This window comes from Chroicocephalus ridibundus, chromosome 4 (assembly GCF_963924245.1).
Source record: "Chroicocephalus ridibundus chromosome 4, bChrRid1.1, whole genome shotgun sequence".
NCBI classification, from domain to species: Eukaryota; Metazoa; Chordata; class Aves; order Charadriiformes; family Laridae; genus Chroicocephalus; species Chroicocephalus ridibundus.
In genome coordinates, this window is record NC_086287.1 from 65,522,703 (window position 1) to 65,543,782 (window position 21,080).

A 21,080-nucleotide genomic window follows, 5' to 3' on the forward strand; every position below is an offset into this window, starting at 1 on the left:
CGCGAAGTCTCTTCTGCTGCCTCCTGTTCTACAGGGGGGAGCACAACAGCGCAGAAGGGGCGGCTTTGCTGTTGATGAAACCAATACCTGAGAGGACGTCAACTGCAGTTCTCGCTGCACGAGTTATTTTCTGCATCCGCGGTGTTTCGGAGAGTACAGTCCAAAGAGTAAAATCAGGCACTGAGAGTAGGCAGGTCCAGGACGAGCAATTCGTAACAGCTTCCCGGACCACATCTCACATCCATTTCAAGCTGGGTGCTGCAAAACACCACCTGCAGAACAGAGCGGGGATCACACAGAACTACGTCGACGAAGGAGAACACATGGAAGTGCACCACTACGCTACCACCACCAAACCAGGAATGATTTTTAAGAACGACACCCTTCCCTGGCAAAAATGATGCTGCAGCCTGAGCTGGGGCTAGCAGCACCGCCGCTGCACGCCAGGAACTAACCGCAGAGACGACAACGCTTCGTTATTTCACTCCGCAGGCAGGTTACACATGAAGCAAAGACGACAATCACCTGAGCTACGCAAAAACTGTTCTTTATTTTCTGGGGTTTTTTTGGAACATGCCCTGGCTGTTCCGCAGGGAATCGGAGGGAGGGTGAACTCAACACAGGCAATTTGTCGTACAACATAGGGGTCTGACATCAGCTAGGCAATTTTTTACATACAGATAATTTTTTAAGAATTCCAATTCCACAAGAAGCATGGTTGAATGATCACTACTGAAATACAAATACAAAAAAACACCACCACAAACTACAGAAATTAGGCAGCACTTTTGTAATACTGAAAATTCTCTGCCAGTGGCAGTCATTAGGAAGTGGCAGTAAACGTGTCTGAAGGTTTTTCAGTATGCAGAGCAACTACAACTAATGCTTTTAACATGAAAGTCAACTGTAAAACAAGTTTCAGGTAAAGCGTTAAATTATATCTAATTGGGAAAGGAGTTCTACTCCAATCAATGCTACTTTAGCTTCTGGACTGATCTGAATTTCAACCTTTAATTAGAGAGCACATTAGGATGCCCGCTATAGAAATAAGAAGATTAATTTTCATCTCCTTAAGTAGGGAAATTTGCCAGCAACTTGATTAATCTTCAAGTATTTGTAGTGACACACTGGTAAATATGTCCATCTCTTTCTTTTTTTTATAGAAACAGAAAGCCACATGAAGACCCCAGGCTGCTCAGTTGGCAGGTCTCCCGAATTCCGAGCCTCCCTCTGGCTCAGTAAGGGCTCGGGAGTTTGCCTGCCAGGAGAGGTAACGGGGACATCACTGATATTTCCATCCAGAACAGGCAGAACGAAGGAATGCTAATGAAAGCATGTCATATTCTTCATTAATAACTCTAAAAATTCATTTTAGGATTTTATTTGAAATGAGACCCGCCATATTGGCTCAGGCAAAATACCCGCATAGGTCCATAACCCTGCTCTACCTCTGTCCAAAGGAGACGCCTATGGATGGAGCCTCAAAACAGGCAGGCGTGGACTGACGGCTCCCCTGCGTCCTCACAGCCTCCATGGGCTACAGTTGCTGGAGCACTGACTTCCCGATCCATACCAAAATGACACTTTGTGCAGCGTGAGAAATACAGTAATAAAGTACAAGCCCCTATTCTCTCTCAATGTGCTCACGAGCCGCTCGAGGATTTAACATTTGCCCCGGCAGCTCAATCAGACAGATCCCATCGCACCATCATGTTTTCATTCTCATTAGGAGGACTCCAAGGGTAGAGAATGTGGCACCTTGAGTATGTTACAGGTGACATAAATGATTTAAGAACTACAAAACAGCACAGTCTTCCCATGTCACAAAGTTAAGATGTTGCCATATTTCAAAAAGAAAAAAAACTTACAAGAACAGACATGATGGGCACACCAAAAAGGTCTACCTTCAACAATGACCAGTGGTGGACATTTAGTGAAAATTAAGCCTGCCGGGCATGGACAAAGCAGTGCTTTCCCTGATCCATACCTTTCAGGCAGGCTGCAGTCCCACTAATGCCCATTTGGGCTGTTCAACTAAGGGCACGTTCCTGCTCAGTGCCCTGTGACTGCTACGAATGCAGAACTGAAGCGAAGGGGAAGGTGAAAGGAGGGCCAGAGAGAAGACAGCATAGTTTCACAGCGTCTCAATTTTCACTATACAGGGACACCAGGGAGAATTTTAAACAAACTTATGTCCGTTAAAATCAATATATTAAAATATAAATGGCTTAGAAACATGGGAATAAAATGTGAGCATTTGCCACAATACAAAGGCAGGCTAAGAGCGCTTTTGTTTTGTAGTACGCGTTCCTACAATGCTGTTTAGAAAAGAGACTCTCCACACCCAGCTTACCACAGTCCATCTGAAATTTGAGCAGCTTTCAAATGGACAAGGAATGGAAATAGGAGAACAAATCAAAGGCTACCAATCAATTTTCATCTCTTACATTGTTCTTCTTGTTCAGTTGGGGAAAGAGAACCTTTCCAAGTGAGTTCAACAATGCTGCGGGCCCCTTCATCCATTCCTGTCAAGTCCTCAGAAAGGAAGGTTGGAAAACGCTAACTACAGGTAATACACTGAAATATATAAATCTGGAAATTCCGGGGGAAAAAGATCTGTACACAAGAATAAGGAAAAAAATATATTTAGCAATATGTGAGTGAGCAGAGAGTTCCAGATTGGAGGCCTGTTTTGTTCAAAAAATTCATGCTAGTGCACAACTGTTGTGAAACCTTCACACAGACACAACACGCTGTGAGGGATGCAAAGGATAAAAATAGCGCCCTGGCTCTGCTTTTTCATTGTGGAAAACACTCATACCTTTTTTCTAAATTTGGAAATAGAAAGTTCTTTCTCTTTATGCCCCTCTCCCTCTCTTCATATTTTAAGTTACGTATCATAGGAACTTAAAAGTAGCAGTATTTCTAAGTCTTTTTCAGATGAAAGGTAACACACATTCTGTAACCCCCCGTGCTGCTATCCTTTCTGCACCGCAGCCAAAATGTAATAATAGAGCTCCAGCAGAGGTGTGAATTGCTTCCATTCATCCTCACCCAGTATTAACTTCATACATTGGTATTCATTATTCCAAAGTTTACCTATTAGGTTAGTCAGTTAATAGCCAGGCTAGTTAGGGTAATAATCAGGGATTAAAACCAATAACGTGGTGATTTCCATAGCATTACAGGAATCGACTGTAAAATTAACACTGTATTTCAGGTATTCTCTGTCATGTTTTTTAAGATGATGCACACAAGCCCAACCACCTGTGTAGGAACAGAGCATTACAGCGCATGGCAAGACTCAGCTTTTTCAGAGGGAGGCAGAAAGAGCAAAAGCTTAGCAAAACTTTGCCCGCTTCCTGCGCCTTCAAAGATAAGCCAAGTCTTCAGTGTTAAGTCTTGCTGGTTAGAGTTTAAAATAAAGTGACTGCAGTGATTATGAGTATTACTCAATAGTATGCTACGAGAGTGTATGATAAATGAGAAACAATTTCCATGAAATTGCTAATAAATATTCCTCCTAAATTCTAGTGTCTGAAAAAACCCTATAGTTTATTCACATGAATGTAGTCTCCTGTTTTCCTAAAAAGTTTTGGTTCAGTCAGATATGAAAATAATTTCCTGATGTACAGCTGTCATTGCTTTCTCAAGGTATACTTTTATAAGGTAAATATTTAGCGTTTTACACTACTGCCAGAGATACACCTTGAGTGGCTGAATCCCTACAGTATAACGAAGCCTGTGAAACACAGCTATTAGAGGGCAGCCGCTGGCAGGAAGGCAGCTACAGCTGGTTATCAAGAGTTAAACGAGCTGGGAGAACTGCAAGAACAAAGGCAAGATGGGGAGCCTCCACCATTAATACTCACACAACGCTGAGAAAGTCTGATCAATCCCCTGATCAAAGGGGGCCAGAGACCCCTTAAGTTTGAGACATCCCCTGTGCGCACACACACACGCTTTAACCTGCTAAAGCAAAACTGCTGGGTAAAGAGTGAGTTTTTATGAGAAAAACATGCTATCTAATGGCTGCGGCTACTGCTGCTGCTCAGAAAGGCAGTCCCACTCCCACCACCCCTTCACTTTTCTTGTCCCCTAGATGAGCTCACTGCATTCATTTTTTTGGCAGATAACATGTCACATCTCCCGGTCACGGTGGTTTTCTGCTAATTAAACATGCTGACCCGGAGCCACTGCCAGTGCCACAGAAGTAGCTCTGAACTCCTGGCCAAGAGCGGACATGCTGTTTCTGGTACTGACAAACTATTACACGGCTCACCTTGTGTCATCAAACCTCTGCTAGAAACTTTGTGATGAAAGTAACTGCAGTCTTTTTCAGAAGACAGAGTACCAATTCCTGCACATTGGGGATCCTACCAAAAATTCTTAGTTTCCAGGCACCACCATACACATCTATTTTTATACTAACCTCATAAGCAGAATAATATTCTCCAGGCAAAAAAGGATTCCTGAAGCAGTACCAAGCTGCACCACCTGGGTGCCTTCAGGCCATCTATCAAAAATGAGAAGTATCTTATGGATCCCGAGAGAGCCGCGTGATCTGTTGGCACGAGAAATTCTAGTTTGTCAGTGCAGGAACAGAGGTGGTGATTCCAACTCTGCTATTTTCTCTTCCTCTGTTAGATAGGTGAGGACCAAGTACATTCAATCAGGGTTATGTTAAAGTTAGCATATCAATCAGTATTCTCCAAATCCAATGTGACATAATTTGACAGGTTAATGGCACAGACCCACTGCTAAGAAGTTCGAAATGCCAGGCTCTGGGGCATCTCCCCTATCTCAACTGATAAAACATAAGTCAACGTAATAATAGAACTGTCTCAGAAGGGCTTTCTAGCAATAAGTCAAGTAACTTGCTAACTGTGCACTTTATGGACATTTAAATGTATTTAACTGTCACTTACTAGCTGCTTTCATTACTTTGCTATCTTTCACTTGTGTCTTATTCCACTTCTCAGATGTACAAGTGCTAAGTTAATTTAAAAGAAATATTGCATCTGGAAACAATGAAGATCTTTCCCAATCTCTAAATCTTGCCATTTGAGGCTGAGGTCTAATTTCTTAACTTTACACAAGCCACTTCTGTGAAGGCTCAGCTTCCTTAGGGCATAAAGTCTCTGAAGAGATTAGGCTAAAGACATCACATTCCATCCGACAGAAACAAATTTTAAAAACCTTACCATGATATCAGCCATGGCTTTCATTCTACTAATATGAGGAACTTTTGTGGTGGGCACGCGATACCATATTTAACAGAGCCCAGTTGGTGTTGAAAATTGCCTTAACATTTCATTTAGGCAAATAAAAAAAGGGAATTACAAAAGGGTACATGGAAGTTTAGAAATCGAAGGTAAAACTAGGGTTCCATAAACGTAAAATTTCCTTTGTCTTCAACAGAGGCAGAATTTCACCTTTCAAGCCCAAACCTTCTCTGACACACAACAGTACATAAAATATAGAAACACTCTATTTCAAACATGTAACACTTGTAAAAATGGGAAGAAGAGAGGAAAAAAAAAAAAGTCTTTCACTGGGGGGAATACTGAGGTACATTGAATAATATTCAAAAACAGATATTAATTGAAAGATGTCTATTATTAACTACAAAATGGAAACACTTCCTAATGCTACTAAACGCTATTATGCTAGATGGGCAAAGCCTTCTAAATTAAATATTACTTCAGTATGATTCAAGTACACTGAGGTATAAAAACTGTATTAAAAAAACAATTAACAAGTATTTTCATGATATGCCCATTAAACTGGGCTAAGGCAGTTGATTTCTGGATCCACGTTAGGATAAATTAGGGCAAGCATTTAGAATCAGAAAGTTCTTAATATGAATTGGCTGAAATTTTGTAAATTATTCAAGCAATAGAAGTCCTCCACAGTTTAGGATAACGTGGATTATTCTAAATGCACACATCATGATAGATATAATATCGATCTCATTATCTTTAAAACAGAAGTTATTTCACGGTTCTGCTTTTGTTCACCATGTGCACTAAACCATTTTTGCATTGCAAAATTCTCAGGAGATCTTTTTACATGTCATAATTACGTAATTAAAAAGTAATATTTTAGAATGGCAAGGACTAATTGTCCAATAACTGAAGAGAGTGACTCAAGATTAAAGAAGGAACATCACTAATGCAGATAAAATGGAGCATTATTTCTTCCAAAGACAGATTTGGTCAGTGTTTCCTTCAGGATGTCCAGCATTCATTTCGGTAGTTTTGACCCATCTCTGGTTCTTGCTGTCCTTCTGAAGCTCAGTTCAGGCTGTGACAACAGGCTGTTACTGATTAATCCAATTGAAAATTATTAGAACTAAACTAAGAAGGCCAACACAAATGCCAAAAATAACCAATGCACATGCCTGTGAAGAAAGAAAAGCACAAATTAACGTTTTACCAAAGAAAGCGTTTTACATTTCTAAGGCATATAACTAATGACAAAAAACCCCATAAGAACAGGTTTAAATAGTGTCTTTTAAAATAATCTTTAATGTTTCAAATTACTCAGTCTTCAAACACAAGGTATCTGCTTAGAGGGAGACTAAACTAAGCCTGCTCTGGGGTATTTCATTGGGAACTCTCAGAGCGGTCTCGTTTGCTTACTCACACTATCCATCTGCAAAAAAAAAAAATCATTTGCCCTTTACAACTGTGAAGAAATCAGGAAACAGAATTTCTATTTTACTCAAAATATAATTTAAGTAACAATGGACTCTTTACATTTTTGAACAACCAGATTATAATAAAACCACAGTTCAAGAGCCAGTAGATTGCTGATTTATAACAAGGCCCCAAATCTGTTGGAACTAGTCACAATTTTAAATGATCACAGAGCATCGTGATTAAATTTTCTTTCAGATTGCCTATTTTGTCAATACAATAGCAGCCCTATGAATCAGAAGAATGGAAGAAGGGACTACATATAAACAGTTTGTCAGGATTTTAGCCACTGTCACAGAGTTGCTCTGCTGAGCAGCGGTTAAAATGAAGACAAACAGTTACAGTGCAAAAAGCAGGCTGCTGCACAAATTCCAACTAGAACTTAATCTACTATACCAAGAAAGAAACCATAAAGAGAAGGAAAAAAAAAATAAAAAAGGAAAAAAGGAAAAGGAAGGGGAAAAAAAAGATGTTTTTCAGAAGGCTTACATAGAAAACAAGCAAAAACACTGTTTCACTTAAAGGCAGTTTGGCTTTGTTCCAGCTGCCCAAACAACATCAGAGTAATGCGTAAAAACTGAGGAGAAATTGGATTAAAAGTCAACATCTGAGAACTATAGGGAAAAGCATATATTCAGATCAATAGTCCAACATATGGACGTACTGCTGCTCAAAAATCTCTTGTGAAGAAAGAGTTTCAGAAAGACTACATCTATCATGAAGGATAAAAGGAAATGCTCACAGTTTTTGGGAACTGCAATGTAAACAGGAACTTTGCCCCTTGGATTACGTGCTCTACAGTGTTATCAAGATGCATCTAAAATGAGTCTGTTCAAGTATAATCAGCACACGTGAAGAGAAAGCATACCCCAAGTTTCTGTGGTGATAAAAAGTCCTCTCTGCTAAGCTTAAGATAAAATAGTCCAGGATATACAAAAAGCAAACATGTTGATGTGGTTGAACCTTTAAAAAAAACAGAAAGTAAGATTTTACTTAGAGCAAGAATACGGAATTTTTTGAAGAAAAGCTTAAAAAAACCACCAAACAACCAGAACAACTTACCAACTACTCCAAATACATTTTTAATGTCTGGCACATACATCGCAAACAGAACAACAATTGTATTCAGTGCTAAAGTGACAAGGATATGGCAAATCCACGACACAGGAAGATGAGAGAAAAATACCATCAATACAGCTTTCCTTGCCTACATAATATAAAGAGAAACATTGTATGGGTAAACACATACATATATTTTCATCTTATCTCAATTGCATAAACTTATGAATTATATCATTCCAGATGTGAAAGAACATTTTAAAAATCAAAATGCAAAAAATTTAGCAACAGTTAAACATTTTGTCTTTCTGTAGCCTCGAGTTTACTTTAGTATTAAAGCAGTATTTATCATGTAGCCATTAGCCTTAAGGAAGTGCTCCTATTTCACAGAGACAAAAGAAGGTTTGGGGGCTAATGCTTTATCTCTTTGAGCATGCTTGGTAGCAAATGTCAGCGTGTTGCCAACTGATACGTAATCCATACGCTACTTCTGTATACAGTTTTGCACGCACAATTTCTTTTTGGTCATAACTGGATGGATTTTCAGTTCTACCATGGTATTGATAAACTGAAGTAGGGTTTTTGGTGAAATAGGTGAATATGTGTTTTTAATTTACAATTAAATTGAGTTTTCAAGTATAAGTGTGTGTGTGTGTGGGGTGCGTGCATGTAGAAAGGAAAAACCAAGTCAGCAAAACTCAATTTAAGGGGGGGGGGGGGGGGGAAATCAAACTAAATAAACTTTAGAAGTTTTGAATTCCCTAAATTAAAAACAATGCTGTGGGCTAGTTTTAATCTGAAATCTGTCTCAAGAGCACAAATTAGCTTAGTGGTTAGTTGTTATTTTGGAGCTCTCATGGAACATATGCAAATATGTGGTCTTTGATCAATCACTTGACAAGTGAATAAGATACACAAGACTAGATGCGACTCAAATATTGCAGTCTGCAAAGCATTAGTGTTACCATTGCTTATGCCAGCTTCAAAACGTTTAGGAGTACTTACTGGGAAATGGATTAGAGGGACTGTCAAAAGCACAGCAAACAGTATGGCTACTTTAACACTCATGATGACAGTATCATGAGGCAGGTACCTGCTGTAACCTTGTAGCAATTCAGAGTCCACTTTGTCTGAAAACCAGAAAAAATAATTGCTTTGTTAACCGTTTAAGAACTAAAATAATTAGCAATGCATATTAAGCTTACATTCAAATGGATCAATTTGCTTGTGACTAATGCAGAGTGGAAGGGGGCTGCAGATATGGGTCACTTTGGCATTACTGATACAGCAGGGTACGTAACCTCGAGAAAACTGAAAAAACTTCAGGAGGCAAGTCTCTGTAGAGCCTCTGCTGAAGACAAAGCTATCTAAAGAGAAGATACAAGTATGAAGGTGAAAGCATTAAAAAGAAAGAGGATGTGACATGAAGCCAAGTACACATTACTGTAAAACTTGTTCTATGTGTCTGAAACAGTCATTACTAGATTGTTTTGGTTCAAGTAGAAGCCAGAAACAAATTAATGGTGATAAATTGTCTGAATTGCGTTTCCTTTTTTATTTTCACCAGAAACATTAAGTGATATGCAAGGTAAAATTTCACAATTTGAAAGAAGCGCTGCAATTCTGATTTAAAGAAAGAAAGAAATGTTAAAACCATGCTAGTGTATGTGCTTTTACTGACTGTAATTAGCAATATATTGCTGGATGACTTGGAGAAGGATAACTAGCATCAATTATACTTCTAAAAGATATTTATTATTAAAAACAACAACTACACAACAACAAAAAAAACCCAAAACCCCCCAAAACTATTGACAATTGAGATGGATTTTTCCCCTATGCCTCATAAGTAGAAAAGTGCAACACAAGGACACCTGAAGGCTGTCAGTTTGGATTCTTACAGCACCCAAGGTATAATAGAGGATGCACCCAACAAGGTCAAACGCTTTCACTGACAGCGCTGTTTTCTTCAGCAGTAAGAATCTCATGTGTTCTCCACCACCTGCATATTTAGCTTTGCAAAGCTGAGTGTTGTGGAATTACTATAGTACCGTATTCCATGAATACACCATCACAAGCATTATTTGTGTACTAGTCAAGGCAGAAGTGGGGCAAAAAATGACGGAACAGTGATGAATCCTCCATCTTTGACTTTTGCCGCTTTTAATGTGAAAACTTTCACTAAGTTAACAGCAAAAGTCAGAGCCCTGAAAGTGGTCTGCTATCCTGCCTTTTTTTTTTTTCAGCATACCTTTACTAAATGCTTTTTTAGACTTCAGAATGGACCAAAATTTCCGCCAAAGTCCAGTCGCCATCTGAAGTTTCAAACTCACAGAAAACAGAATAAACCATCTGAACCACAGAAAGATGAAGCATGCCTCATTTCAAAGAGGGAACTCTTTTTTTGTTTTCAATTTAAAATAAAATGTTTTACATTTTCTTGGACTGGTGTTTGAGGAACAGGGAACAGATTCTCTCTATTTAAAGAAATAAGTTAATTAAACACGACAAGCAAAAAGTGAAAAAAGGAGAAGCAGCTTACAAGGGCAGGGGGAGGGGGAATACAAATCTCTTGCAGACATCCCCTGTTGGTAACCAGTTTAGGCTCTTGAGTCTAAGAGTTACTAGAAGAAATCAGGCCTGCAGAAAACCAGAAATGTTCCCAGTGAAACAGACTAAAAGACTAGTATTAAGACAGGGTCTTGTCCCAAACAAATCATGACAGCGAAGCTAACAGGAACTGCGATGGTTGCTAGGACTACTACCATTTTTCTTTTTTTTTTTCTCCCCCTTTTTTTCCCCCCTCCTTTTTGAGATTTCATCTGGAGACAGATGGTCATCCCACACTGCCTGCTGAAGCTCTCAGAGTGGCACTCAAAATCATATTTTCCTATAAACCACATGGAGACAGTCAGGAAACAGTAATAGCGGCCTATACGCTATTAGAAGTTTCAAGACTCCCCATATAATTTTTCAAAGGATTCTGAGTGTCAAGGGAACATTTTCAGACAGTTATGGTCAGACATACACTTATACTTGGGGTAAAAAAGTGCAAAATTCCCTAGAAATCTGGAATTATTAGCTGCTGAAAGACACTATTTTTGGTGCTTTTTCAGACACTATCTCAACTGAACAATCAAGAAATATAAAACACTCTGAAAGGAGAGGAAATCCTAATCAGAACACTTTTATCTTACTGCATTACTGTCCCTTGTAAGAATTTTTATTCATTCCAATCAACACAGGTTAGCATGCGATCATCTCATAAAAAGGGAGAGTTTTCAGAAGACATTGGAAGAATCCTCATAGATGACTGTGATGCATTTACATGATGGTATTTGTATGAAACTACTCCAGAAGACAGATCACCAAGTAGAGGCGATTCAATTTGTCAATGCGTGCTATGTGAGCATAACACAAATTCACAGCAGGATACAGAGACAAATGACATTTCTAAGAAGAGGCATCACACTGTGATGTTACATGACAAGGTACTAAAACTGTTGTATGAAATAGACGCTCACCTACTTCTGCCAAAGTTATGATGGACCCTTAAAAAAAAGCCACTATGTAGATAAGTGTTATGAAATCTTGCCGTGTACTTGGGAAATGCAAGAATACCAGACAAAATCACCTGTGTTTAAACTCAACTAAAAAACTGTACCCAGAAGTATTCAAAAGTCCAAATGCAGAGTTATTAAATTGGTACTGAAGCACATTGCCATGTAAACCCTACAGCAAATGAAAACACAAGAGGTCTGTAGAATGTGGTAGGGCAAGTGTCATACCCCACCCACTTTTCTGTTTGGTAAATAAAGCACTATGTCAACAACATCTCTAAGAAATATGCATTTCTTGGTTCAGTGCATGTATCAAACAGATGATATCTCTGGCTCAGGAACTGCACGCAACACAATTACTGAAGACCAGAAGCATGTGCTAGGAAGCCCAACTCAAAGCTTATCCTTTTAAATTTTTCAATCCTTCCCTAGTCTTTTGTCATTGCCCCCAATTAGATGGGCACTTTCTCTGATTCAGACCTTCTAATTTTCTTATGTTCCTTGTCAATTTTTTTCCAGAGTCCTCTAGTTTGTCTTTACATTACACATAAACAAACCTATCATGAAGAAGTCACTTTGTGCAATCCTTTAAAATAAAGCTTTCCTAAACCGGATGATTCATGGGAAAAAAATTTTCTACTTCCAGCAGAAATAGCTAGTGTTAGTTCCAATTAATTTGTAAAAATACCAAAATGAAACAAAGAAGACATACACGTGTTGTACCCAAGCTGTATCGGACAGGGAAAACATGCTGCAAACCTTCATGTCCACCTAACATTAGGGCTAGCTTGCTCTGGGTCAAATTCCCCTCATAAAAGACAACTGCCTAAGTGCTACTTAGAGACTACAAATCAAACATGCTGGGATATCACAGGGTTAGTAAGTGATAAATGTCGCTAGAAAATAGAGCCTTAGAACAGACCTTTCAAACTTGTTGCACAAGCAGACTATTATCAGATCTCAAAATTTCTCACAGGCCACGATAAATCCGTTCCCAGTGAAAATATTATGCAGTCCAACATATAGTGTTAATCAGTAGTCTAATTACATAGCATTACAGAACATCAACAGATCATCAGCTACAGTTTAGGGACCAATATCTTGTCTGTATAGCACTTTTGCACATAAACCCTGCAAAGTTTAGCCACATTACACATTGACAAGTCAATGAGACTGTAATAATTTGCAGTGTTAAGCATGTTTTCAGTCTTCACAGGAACAAGATTTCTGAGGATTCAAGTGTATCAATGCACAAACAAGCCTGAAGTACTCCAGACAGAATGCATTTATCATTTATTATTAGCCTTCGTTCTAAAGAATACTTGAGGACTTACCATACTTACCATAAAATGTCAGGTACCCAAACAGAGCAGACATAAAGTAAATTAAGAAACTCAAACCAATTCCTGTGACAGTTACATTCTGCATTCTACTTTTGGATGGACTAAAACACAAAAAAAAAAAAACCCCAGAAAATTAGTGATGCTTAATATGTATTGTGGACTATTAAACACAATTCAATCTACATTAAAAAAAAAAATAAAAAACAAAACCCAAAACTGCAGCTTGCCTTTCATAAGAAAGTACCCATTTAATTTACGGCCACAGAGTATCTGCTGAGGTCTGTGCTGTCAATAACATTTAGGGTTTTTTAAAGTATTTTTAATCTGGTAATTAAAGGGCACTTTTCATGCAGACAACTAACATTGTCCCCATCTTGTAGGGAATTTAGACATACCAGAGTATTTTTTAAATCAAAATTTTGATTTATACAGGATGATATATATTCAGAGCCAGGAACAGAATCTGGGTCAAAAAACCCCACTGAATCAGATGTGGCCAAATGCAGATTCAGTTACAGCAATAAAAGTTAACTAGTAAGTACCTTAGCAAATGACCTTTTTTCTCCAGATTGTCCAGGCCAGGACAATGTACTGACATTGATGATGGAACCATATTTGTTACTTTTCTCTCCTGTAAGAGAGGAAAAGCCAGTACAGACCAAAACTGTACATTTCCCAAAAAACAAGAAAGCTACTTAGTTTGCATTGTTTGATGGCACTGACTTGAAAATAAAAAAAAAATTCAAGAGTAATTTAAGGAAAATATTACAGAAATACTGTAATTATATTTTAATATTGCATGTATTTTCATATATTACCTGCGGAGCTCGCAATAGATGGGTAAGACTGAGGTATGGCAGAGAAAAGAGAAGGCCATAGTTGGTATTGCATAAGCACTCTAAAATAGAAGAGAAACATCTTGTAAGTTGTTTGTTATAACAGATGGTTGGAAAAATATCTGGATGAATTCAGTTCAAGCGTTGGAAGTTAGTGGAAATCTTTCCACATTAATGCTTTGAGATAAATCTCCACAACACAGAATGGTGTCTCTGAATCATTCCACAAAAAAATGGACCTTTTCAATTGGTCATGGCTTACTACACCATGATCAGGAGAGGTCGTGCTGTCTATAAACCAACAACTGAAAGATTCTTTGTTAACTATATTGAGGCCAAGTAAAAAGATTAGGATTTGGTCCAGAGTCAGTGTATCATTCATGAAAATTTTTAAGAAGTTTTCTAAATGCTAATACCCATAGCTAGCAGTCAAATTACCGATTCCTTCATCCTGACTTCACTATTTTCTTATTACTCCTTCACAAAAGTTTGGAGACAGCATCCAGAAAATACAACATGCTTTGGCATCTAAAGTTTTAAGATAGTTATATAATTAAAGCTGCAACCACACAATTAGTGGTATATTATTCCAAAAACTTGTAATAGCAGAGATGAATCATCTAGTATAGCTTACTTCAATTGCCAAGAGGAATAAGCTGAACTGTAACAAACACTTTTGTGCTGATATAATCAGGCCCATATTGGTAAAAATACGCCACTTTCTATTGATAAAATGGAAAAAGAAGTAGAGATGAGTCCCAAGATTCTTCAAAGCACAAAAGGCCAGACAAAAGGCCAGAATCTCACGGTAGATGTTTCTGGTCAAAGCAGAATTTCTTCTTTGATCTACAGATAACATTTGTCTCATGTTTGCATTGCCCAAGCTTCCCCCCCCCCCCCCCCCCCATCTTTTTCTTGGAAGGGTGGGGGTGGATTTTGTTTTCCAGACAAATGCAACCAACTGCGTCCATCCTAAATTCCACTACGCTACAAGCCTGTCCCAGATTTATTCTTCCCTTTTTCCCTTCCTCATCACCCCACAGAGACTAGAGTTCTACAGGATAGTTCCTCTCCTGCAAGCCTTGATAGGTGGTGACATGATTTAAATGCCACATTAATTAACAAATACCAGAGCTGGCATCCAGAGAAATGGACAAGATTGCATTAGGCCTGAAGAATTAGCTTCAGGTAAGAAAAAACTAAGGTTAGGTCCAGGCTGTTTCAAGAAACCTGTTCTACCTCGCAAGGAACGAAAAGTGTGCATACAGCCAAGTAGCACTGAGTTATAAGGGCATATTAAGTTGGCTTGATCTGCCTGCATCATGAGGCTGACCACCACTGCATCTGTTATACTTTATACTTTGGTCATATTTGTGAAATATTTTCATAAATGCTAACTTGGACAGCCAGCCTCCATATAAAAAAAAGAAAGAGTGAGACTGGATAACACTTGGCAACAGGTATAGGAAATATTTCAGCAGCCTATAACTACTTTTACAGAAGAATAGCTTACCCTGGATAGAGTTTAAACCCCAATTCTTTAAAAATCACCCCCTCCCTTTAAGTTTGCATATTGTTAATAGAGATTACCTCTTTTGAAAGATGAAAGAGTTTTGCTTTACAATCTCCAGTAGAATTTGAAACCTGTGGGACATACATGCAAAAAAATGGCATAATGAAAGAATAAGCCCAAACCACAGACATGAATCTTTTTAGTTTCTGTGATGAATAAGAAAAGAAGAATTTAAATTACAAGTCATTCTGAAAGTGTTAACGTAAAAAAAGCATTACAGTTACTAATAAAATTAGAAGAACTTCAAAACAGCATGCACTTTACCTGTAAAGTCTCTATGGCACTATTTAGAGGTAGAGGACAAGGGATCGACCATTTTTTTATCATAACCTGCAAAGACAGCATATTTAATGCATGAATGATACCCTAAAAATCAGTTTAAATTTAGATAGATGTAGCTAAACCATCAGACTGTCGGTATACAAAGCAGGGAGCTACGCCCATAGTAAATTAGCAGGCTTGACTGCTAGATTGTTAGGCCACACGAAGGAGACTTGACAGAAAAACTTGTCAGTGCCATTCCATACAGCTGCTTACTATGCACAGCTGGCAGCCTTATGGCGTGCCTGTCTGGAGGTGGTGCACTGAAATGAGCTCTGACACTAACTGAAATACAACCAGCACTCCACGTTCACTCTCTCTGTGCTCCACACTAACTGCCGCCCGTACAGAATAGCTGCTGTGTTAGCTATCCCAGACTCTTTCCCTAAGCAGACAAGCCCTTAACAGAGATAGAGCAGAGCCTAGGGCTAATCTTAAAAGGCAGAAACATATGGTTTGGACTAGAAAGCAAAGGAAAAACAATAAATACAATTATTGTCCCAGAATGTCATTGGGGCTTTAGCTACACCCTGCTGGTTTAGGGACTGCCAAGGAACAGGGCTGAAAATCAAAGGGAAATTAAAATAAGAAGTGTTACCTAGTTTAAAATGATAGTTGCATTGCTCTCCTCACCCTAATTAATTTCCTATTGTAGTTGTCTGGCTTTAGAGGTTATAATTCTTTTGAAGCCTAGAGCAAGTAATTAAAAACTTAATTAAAGACTCAGATTCACAAGAAGAATAACATGGAAGAGAGCACTTCTCCTGGCGCAGAAAACTACTTTTTGGTTGCAGCCAAGTGGTGTTTCCCAGAGGATAAGGATTAGATGCTCCCTCTTGTCACCAGTGCCAGGAGAAGCAAACAAATGCTACCTCCGGACAAAATGTGGGAAAGGAAACTGTGGTACATGTCACACTGAGTCCATTGTGGCAATAACACACATCTTAAATTGCATGACTCAGACCAACTCACAACAACTCAAGGTATGGAACTAGGTAGTAGCTTGCTCAACAGCAGTCTGCAAACTGTGAAAAAGGATTATCAATGGAAACTGGCACTGCTTTATACCAGCAGATCTGTTCTTACCTGCTTATTGATTGGCTAAACTGCCTCCCTCTGTGCAACGTGAGCTACAACCTCATCTGAGGAAGCGTGTAAGAAGGGACATGCTGGTAGTACATCAAGAAATTCAACTGAAGAGCAGTCAAGGGAGGAGGAGGAAAGGACCAAACACTAAAATGTAATTTGGGCCTGTATTGCACATATGCATGACTGTCACATGGGTCACCCCTGCTTCATGTCCTTCTTGCACACTAAGCAGTGAGAAGCTACGAGCTGAGACACAGATGCAGACTGCTGCCGCTGTAGTGCCACAACCATGGCTGTGCTATCTCCCCAGGAAGCCCAAGCTTGTCTAGCCCAAATGTCTAGCTGAAGACATTTATGAGGCTGAGCAAGGAGGCAAAATATTTTTTCAAGGAGATCTCTGTATTTAAAGGCACCCAGATAGGGAAAATGAAGGAGACACTTTGAAGGCTCCAAAGTAGAAGGCTTTGTGGGAGCTCTGGCTAAGGTTGGAATAGGCTTCCTGAGCAATGAAAAGGTGGATGAAGCTGAAGTGCAAGCTTTGGGGAAAGTACAGTGTGCCTGGCAGTGGTGGGGGCAGGGTTTCCTGCAAGCTGAAGAGCAAAGATATATATATAAACATTGCAGAGGGAGGACAAGAAAAGCCAAACCTAAAAAGCTGAAGAACATTTTTTTCTAAAATGAAATTAATACAGATTAAGAACAGATTAAAACAGAAACAGAAGAAGACGAAATGCACTATGTGCATTTAAAATCTGTAATTATATTTGCCCACCTGCTTAATTATTCAAATCTGTTTGGGTTTCCAATCGTAGACTGCTCTGTATTTCTAATGAGGTCCCAGCAACTGGAAGAAATTTTTAAGTTGGCAGCACAGCCAGCCCAGTTAGCTGAGCAGTCATGCAGACAGCACAATCTTCCTCTACAACTTTAAGCCTATTTCATATAAAAGTTGTCCTTTGAGCGTAACAAACTTTAAGTGAAAAAACCTAAAACCTAAAGAGAGGTTCTAGTGGAAATAGGGTATTTTAAACCCACAGCAAAAACACTGCTAAAAAATAAAGTTAGAGGCTCAAACTGTTGTAATGTTCTCAGTGATGTTGCTTTTTCGTATCCTGCAGAGGGAAAACAGAAATCCCTTTATTCCAGCAGTACTGACAGCACTCAGCAAAAAGGGGCTCTCTGTGCATAACATCATTCATTACATACGACAGGTTCCCAATCTGCATCACATTTTGTTCTGAGAACATAAACAAGAGATTTTGAAAAATACCATCAGGAATCATTAACACCTTTGTTGAGCAAGCTACCAATAGGGCTGTCTCCACGAAAAAGAAAAATCTGTCTTTACTCTTCACCAACATTCAATATAGCAAGAGGGAAGGTAATAATAAAAAAAGAAAGTTTAACGATCACGTTTAATTTCTTTTCACTTAGGATTCAAGTCAGGAAAGCATTCAACAATCAGAAACAAAAGCGCTCAGAACCTCACAGAAATCTGGCTTTGAATTAACAGTTACATACATTTGTTCTTCTCCCAGATCAGCTCATCTCAGCGTTTTCACTTTTTTCCAAGTGAGGACTATAACCACTATATTAACTTTGAAGAAAAAAGATACTGAAGCACAGAGAGGAGATACGTGCCCTGCCAAAGCCCCACAGCAGAGTACAGAGAACAAAGAGTAGTCTCTGGACCTTCGCTCAGTGCACTCACTAGACTATACTGACCAAGACATATGCTGTCTATTGTACCTATTTTTTCTGCAGGCTGTAGTAAAACTGCGGCTTGCTGGCAAAAAGCTGAACAGATGGTATGCACTTGAAAATGCACAGAATTATTGTATATGCAAAATATAATTGTATTACTTCCATATGACTAACATAGTTTTCTTCTGGAACAAATTAAAACATATCTGCTATACAGAAATTAACATTGTGCAAACTAAAACACCATTTCAACAGCACATATCACCCCCTTCAAAGCCATTAGATATGAAAACTAAACCACAGTTCATGCCTTTGAGTTTCAGTGCCTAAAGAAGTTAGAGAAAATATTCTGTGAAGAGTATTAGCTTTCTTTAAATATCCAGAACGGCTTATAAAAATTGTGACCTCAATTAGATTTACTGTGGCTGCTTCTTTGTCAGTTCACAACAAAGAGCATAAAAATGTAACCATTTTATAAGAAATCCAGAAGTCTGTATCCTCCGTCATTTATACTTTCTACCTACTTTTTTGACAGAGAATCAAAACTAAACCTTAGCTTAAATCATCCCAGCTTGACATGTCTGCACGCAAGTCTTGCTTACACACTTGCCTTTTCTGAGCCCAAAATTGTTTTCAAATGCATCCACCCATTACAACAACTTTCTTCAGACATGCATACACATTCCCATAGAAATCCACGAGATGAACTTGTTTTAAAACACCTTCAACTACCTTCGGCCAAAGGCCTATTTCAGCATTATAGTTAGTGCTTTTTCTTTTCTTTTCCTTTTTTTTTTTTTTTTTTAAAAAAGATAAATTTTAGGAGAGAGGTCAAAAGTTAAGGTAATTTATAAATATTACAAATGAATTTCCATTAACTCTGGAGAGGCTGTGGCTGCTCCTCAATGCTCAGCTTAGGAAGAATACTTCCCAAGGTCCTACAAACACTGCAATTCCCCAGGGATACCCTAGGGAGATGTTTTGACAGCTTTGAAGTTTGGTTTTATCACATGGTTTAGTTCCTAATGGATTGCCTTGGTCTCCTGGATGGCATGTTTGTTCAACTTGCCTTCAACTCTGTTTATCCCTTTGTAAAACAGGTATTAAATGCAAGTCAGTGCAAGCCAGAATGACAGGGAAGAGGGGGAACGTTTTTCCAGGCTCCCAAATAAGATTCTTGTTTCTATACCTAGCTGACAGAGTGTGAGTTGCTTGGTTGTACTACATATTACACATGTGCATTAACACACTTTTTCCCATAAAAAGAAAAATAGTGCAACTTAAAGGCACATTTTCCCTCTTAGATCTGCCTAGCAGGTCTCACTTTTGATATTTGGAAACATCTACTTCACAGGGGCCTTGAGAGGGTGACCATCAGGGTCAAAAAACCCCATGTGGCTCAGAGAAAAGAACTTTTCCTTTCAGCGGGAAAGAAGAATAAGGTCATTGACGTATTAATGAATCTTGTAAACTGCCTTAATGAAGTTCTAGTTTTCTTTGCCTTTTTTTGAACTCTGTCACTCCATTATACATGTAAATTTAATTTATTTGGAGTATATTAAATTTTCTTCTGCACTAGTTGCAGTAAGTAATAGTTAGAAGCTAAGAAAACAGAATTCCATTCCATTACTAGTAGGGTTACAAAAGAATATGTGCCAGCTCCCTTCAATGCACCGTCAGCAAAACAAAAATATTGTTACATTTACCAGTCCCAAATATAATTATTTTAAATCTTTTCACATGTCTGAAAGTTCCTATACATTTCCATGCCTCAGCAAAACAAATGTAATCTGTCCAAGCAGGCACATACTGAACTTAAGGAAAACTCTCAATTTCACATAAAAAGTTAAGGGGGGACGGGAAGACAATTCATTTCAAACCGGGCTTATGAAAACATTCAAACAATAAGAAAAAAAATATAGATAAGCTGCGCACAGATTTTTAACTTACCACAAGAGCAAAGTACACCATAAAGAAAAATGATAAACTACTTGTGTAGCCAAGAAAGCCTGTAAAATAACAGTAAAAATAAAAGAGAATTTATAAGGAAAGTGATCCTAATGTACAGCTAAAGCTTTACATTTTAGGCATGTTTTCTATTACAGTGCTTGGTATCTGGGGCTTAGGACTCAGAATAACAACATTCCAACTGCCTGTCACAGATCATTTATGTAGTTTTGTAGGGCAGAATTAGAACTGGCTTACCACTAATGGCATGCTGTAAGTAAATGCAGCTCTTTAATGTTCTGCTGTAAAGATTTTATTTAGTATTGCAGACAAAATACTACTGCAACCCAAGTAATAGGTTAACTAGGCAGGGCTGGAAGGCAGAACACACTACAACAACTTAAGTAATCCCCACCATCACCAGCCCCCTGCCAGTTAAAATAAATAAATAACCCATTAAGGTTTTAAAGTCTTCAACTGTAATTGCTACTAAAGTAGAATAATATTCGCTTCTCTCCTTTAATTACTCACCAATTTTAGGAAGAAGTGCAAGAGGAAAAACAATGCAGACTGAAGTAATCAGCAGCAGCAGCCTCCCATCAGGTACCAAGACCTGTTGGAAAATCTATTTATGATTGATACAAAGCTCAAGAGTCCTAAAAAACGTGTTCTACTTTAAAATTGTGACCTTAGACAAAATAACTGCTACGACAAGAAAAAAAATAATTTCCCTGTCTCACATGCTATTTACACGAATTTGTATCCCTAGTTTCTATACTGTGACATAAAATAGAGCTCCTGGATAACGAGGAAGCAGAGCACCATCCCATAATGACCCAGCATTGCAGGCAATGCTGCATAGGCAAGTGCCTGCTGAGAAATAACATTATTTCTCAGCAGCTCAATATGCAAATCCCTAACTTTATTCAAAGCCACTGCTTTGAGGG

The 21,080-nt window shown here is 38.5% G+C and overlaps 1 protein-coding gene across 1 annotated transcript in view; it reads right to left on the minus strand.

Moving 5' to 3' along the window:
• Positions 1 to 503: 503 nt before the first annotated feature.
• Positions 504 to 21,080, minus strand: part of SLC38A6 (solute carrier family 38 member 6) — a 45,054-nt gene continuing 24,477 nt past the window's right edge. Inside the window, 11 exon segments of the mRNA XM_063333592.1 lie at positions 504 to 6,403; positions 7,570 to 7,664; positions 7,764 to 7,908; positions 8,766 to 8,890; positions 12,664 to 12,764; positions 13,482 to 13,561; positions 15,090 to 15,143; positions 15,337 to 15,402; positions 20,137 to 20,195; positions 20,665 to 20,736; positions 20,739 to 20,758. Of these exon segments, the coding sequence (XP_063189662.1) occupies positions 6,323 to 6,403; positions 7,570 to 7,664; positions 7,764 to 7,908; positions 8,766 to 8,890; positions 12,664 to 12,764; positions 13,482 to 13,561; positions 15,090 to 15,143; positions 15,337 to 15,402; positions 20,137 to 20,195; positions 20,665 to 20,736; positions 20,739 to 20,758 (898 nt within the window). The 3' untranslated portion in view covers positions 504 to 6,322.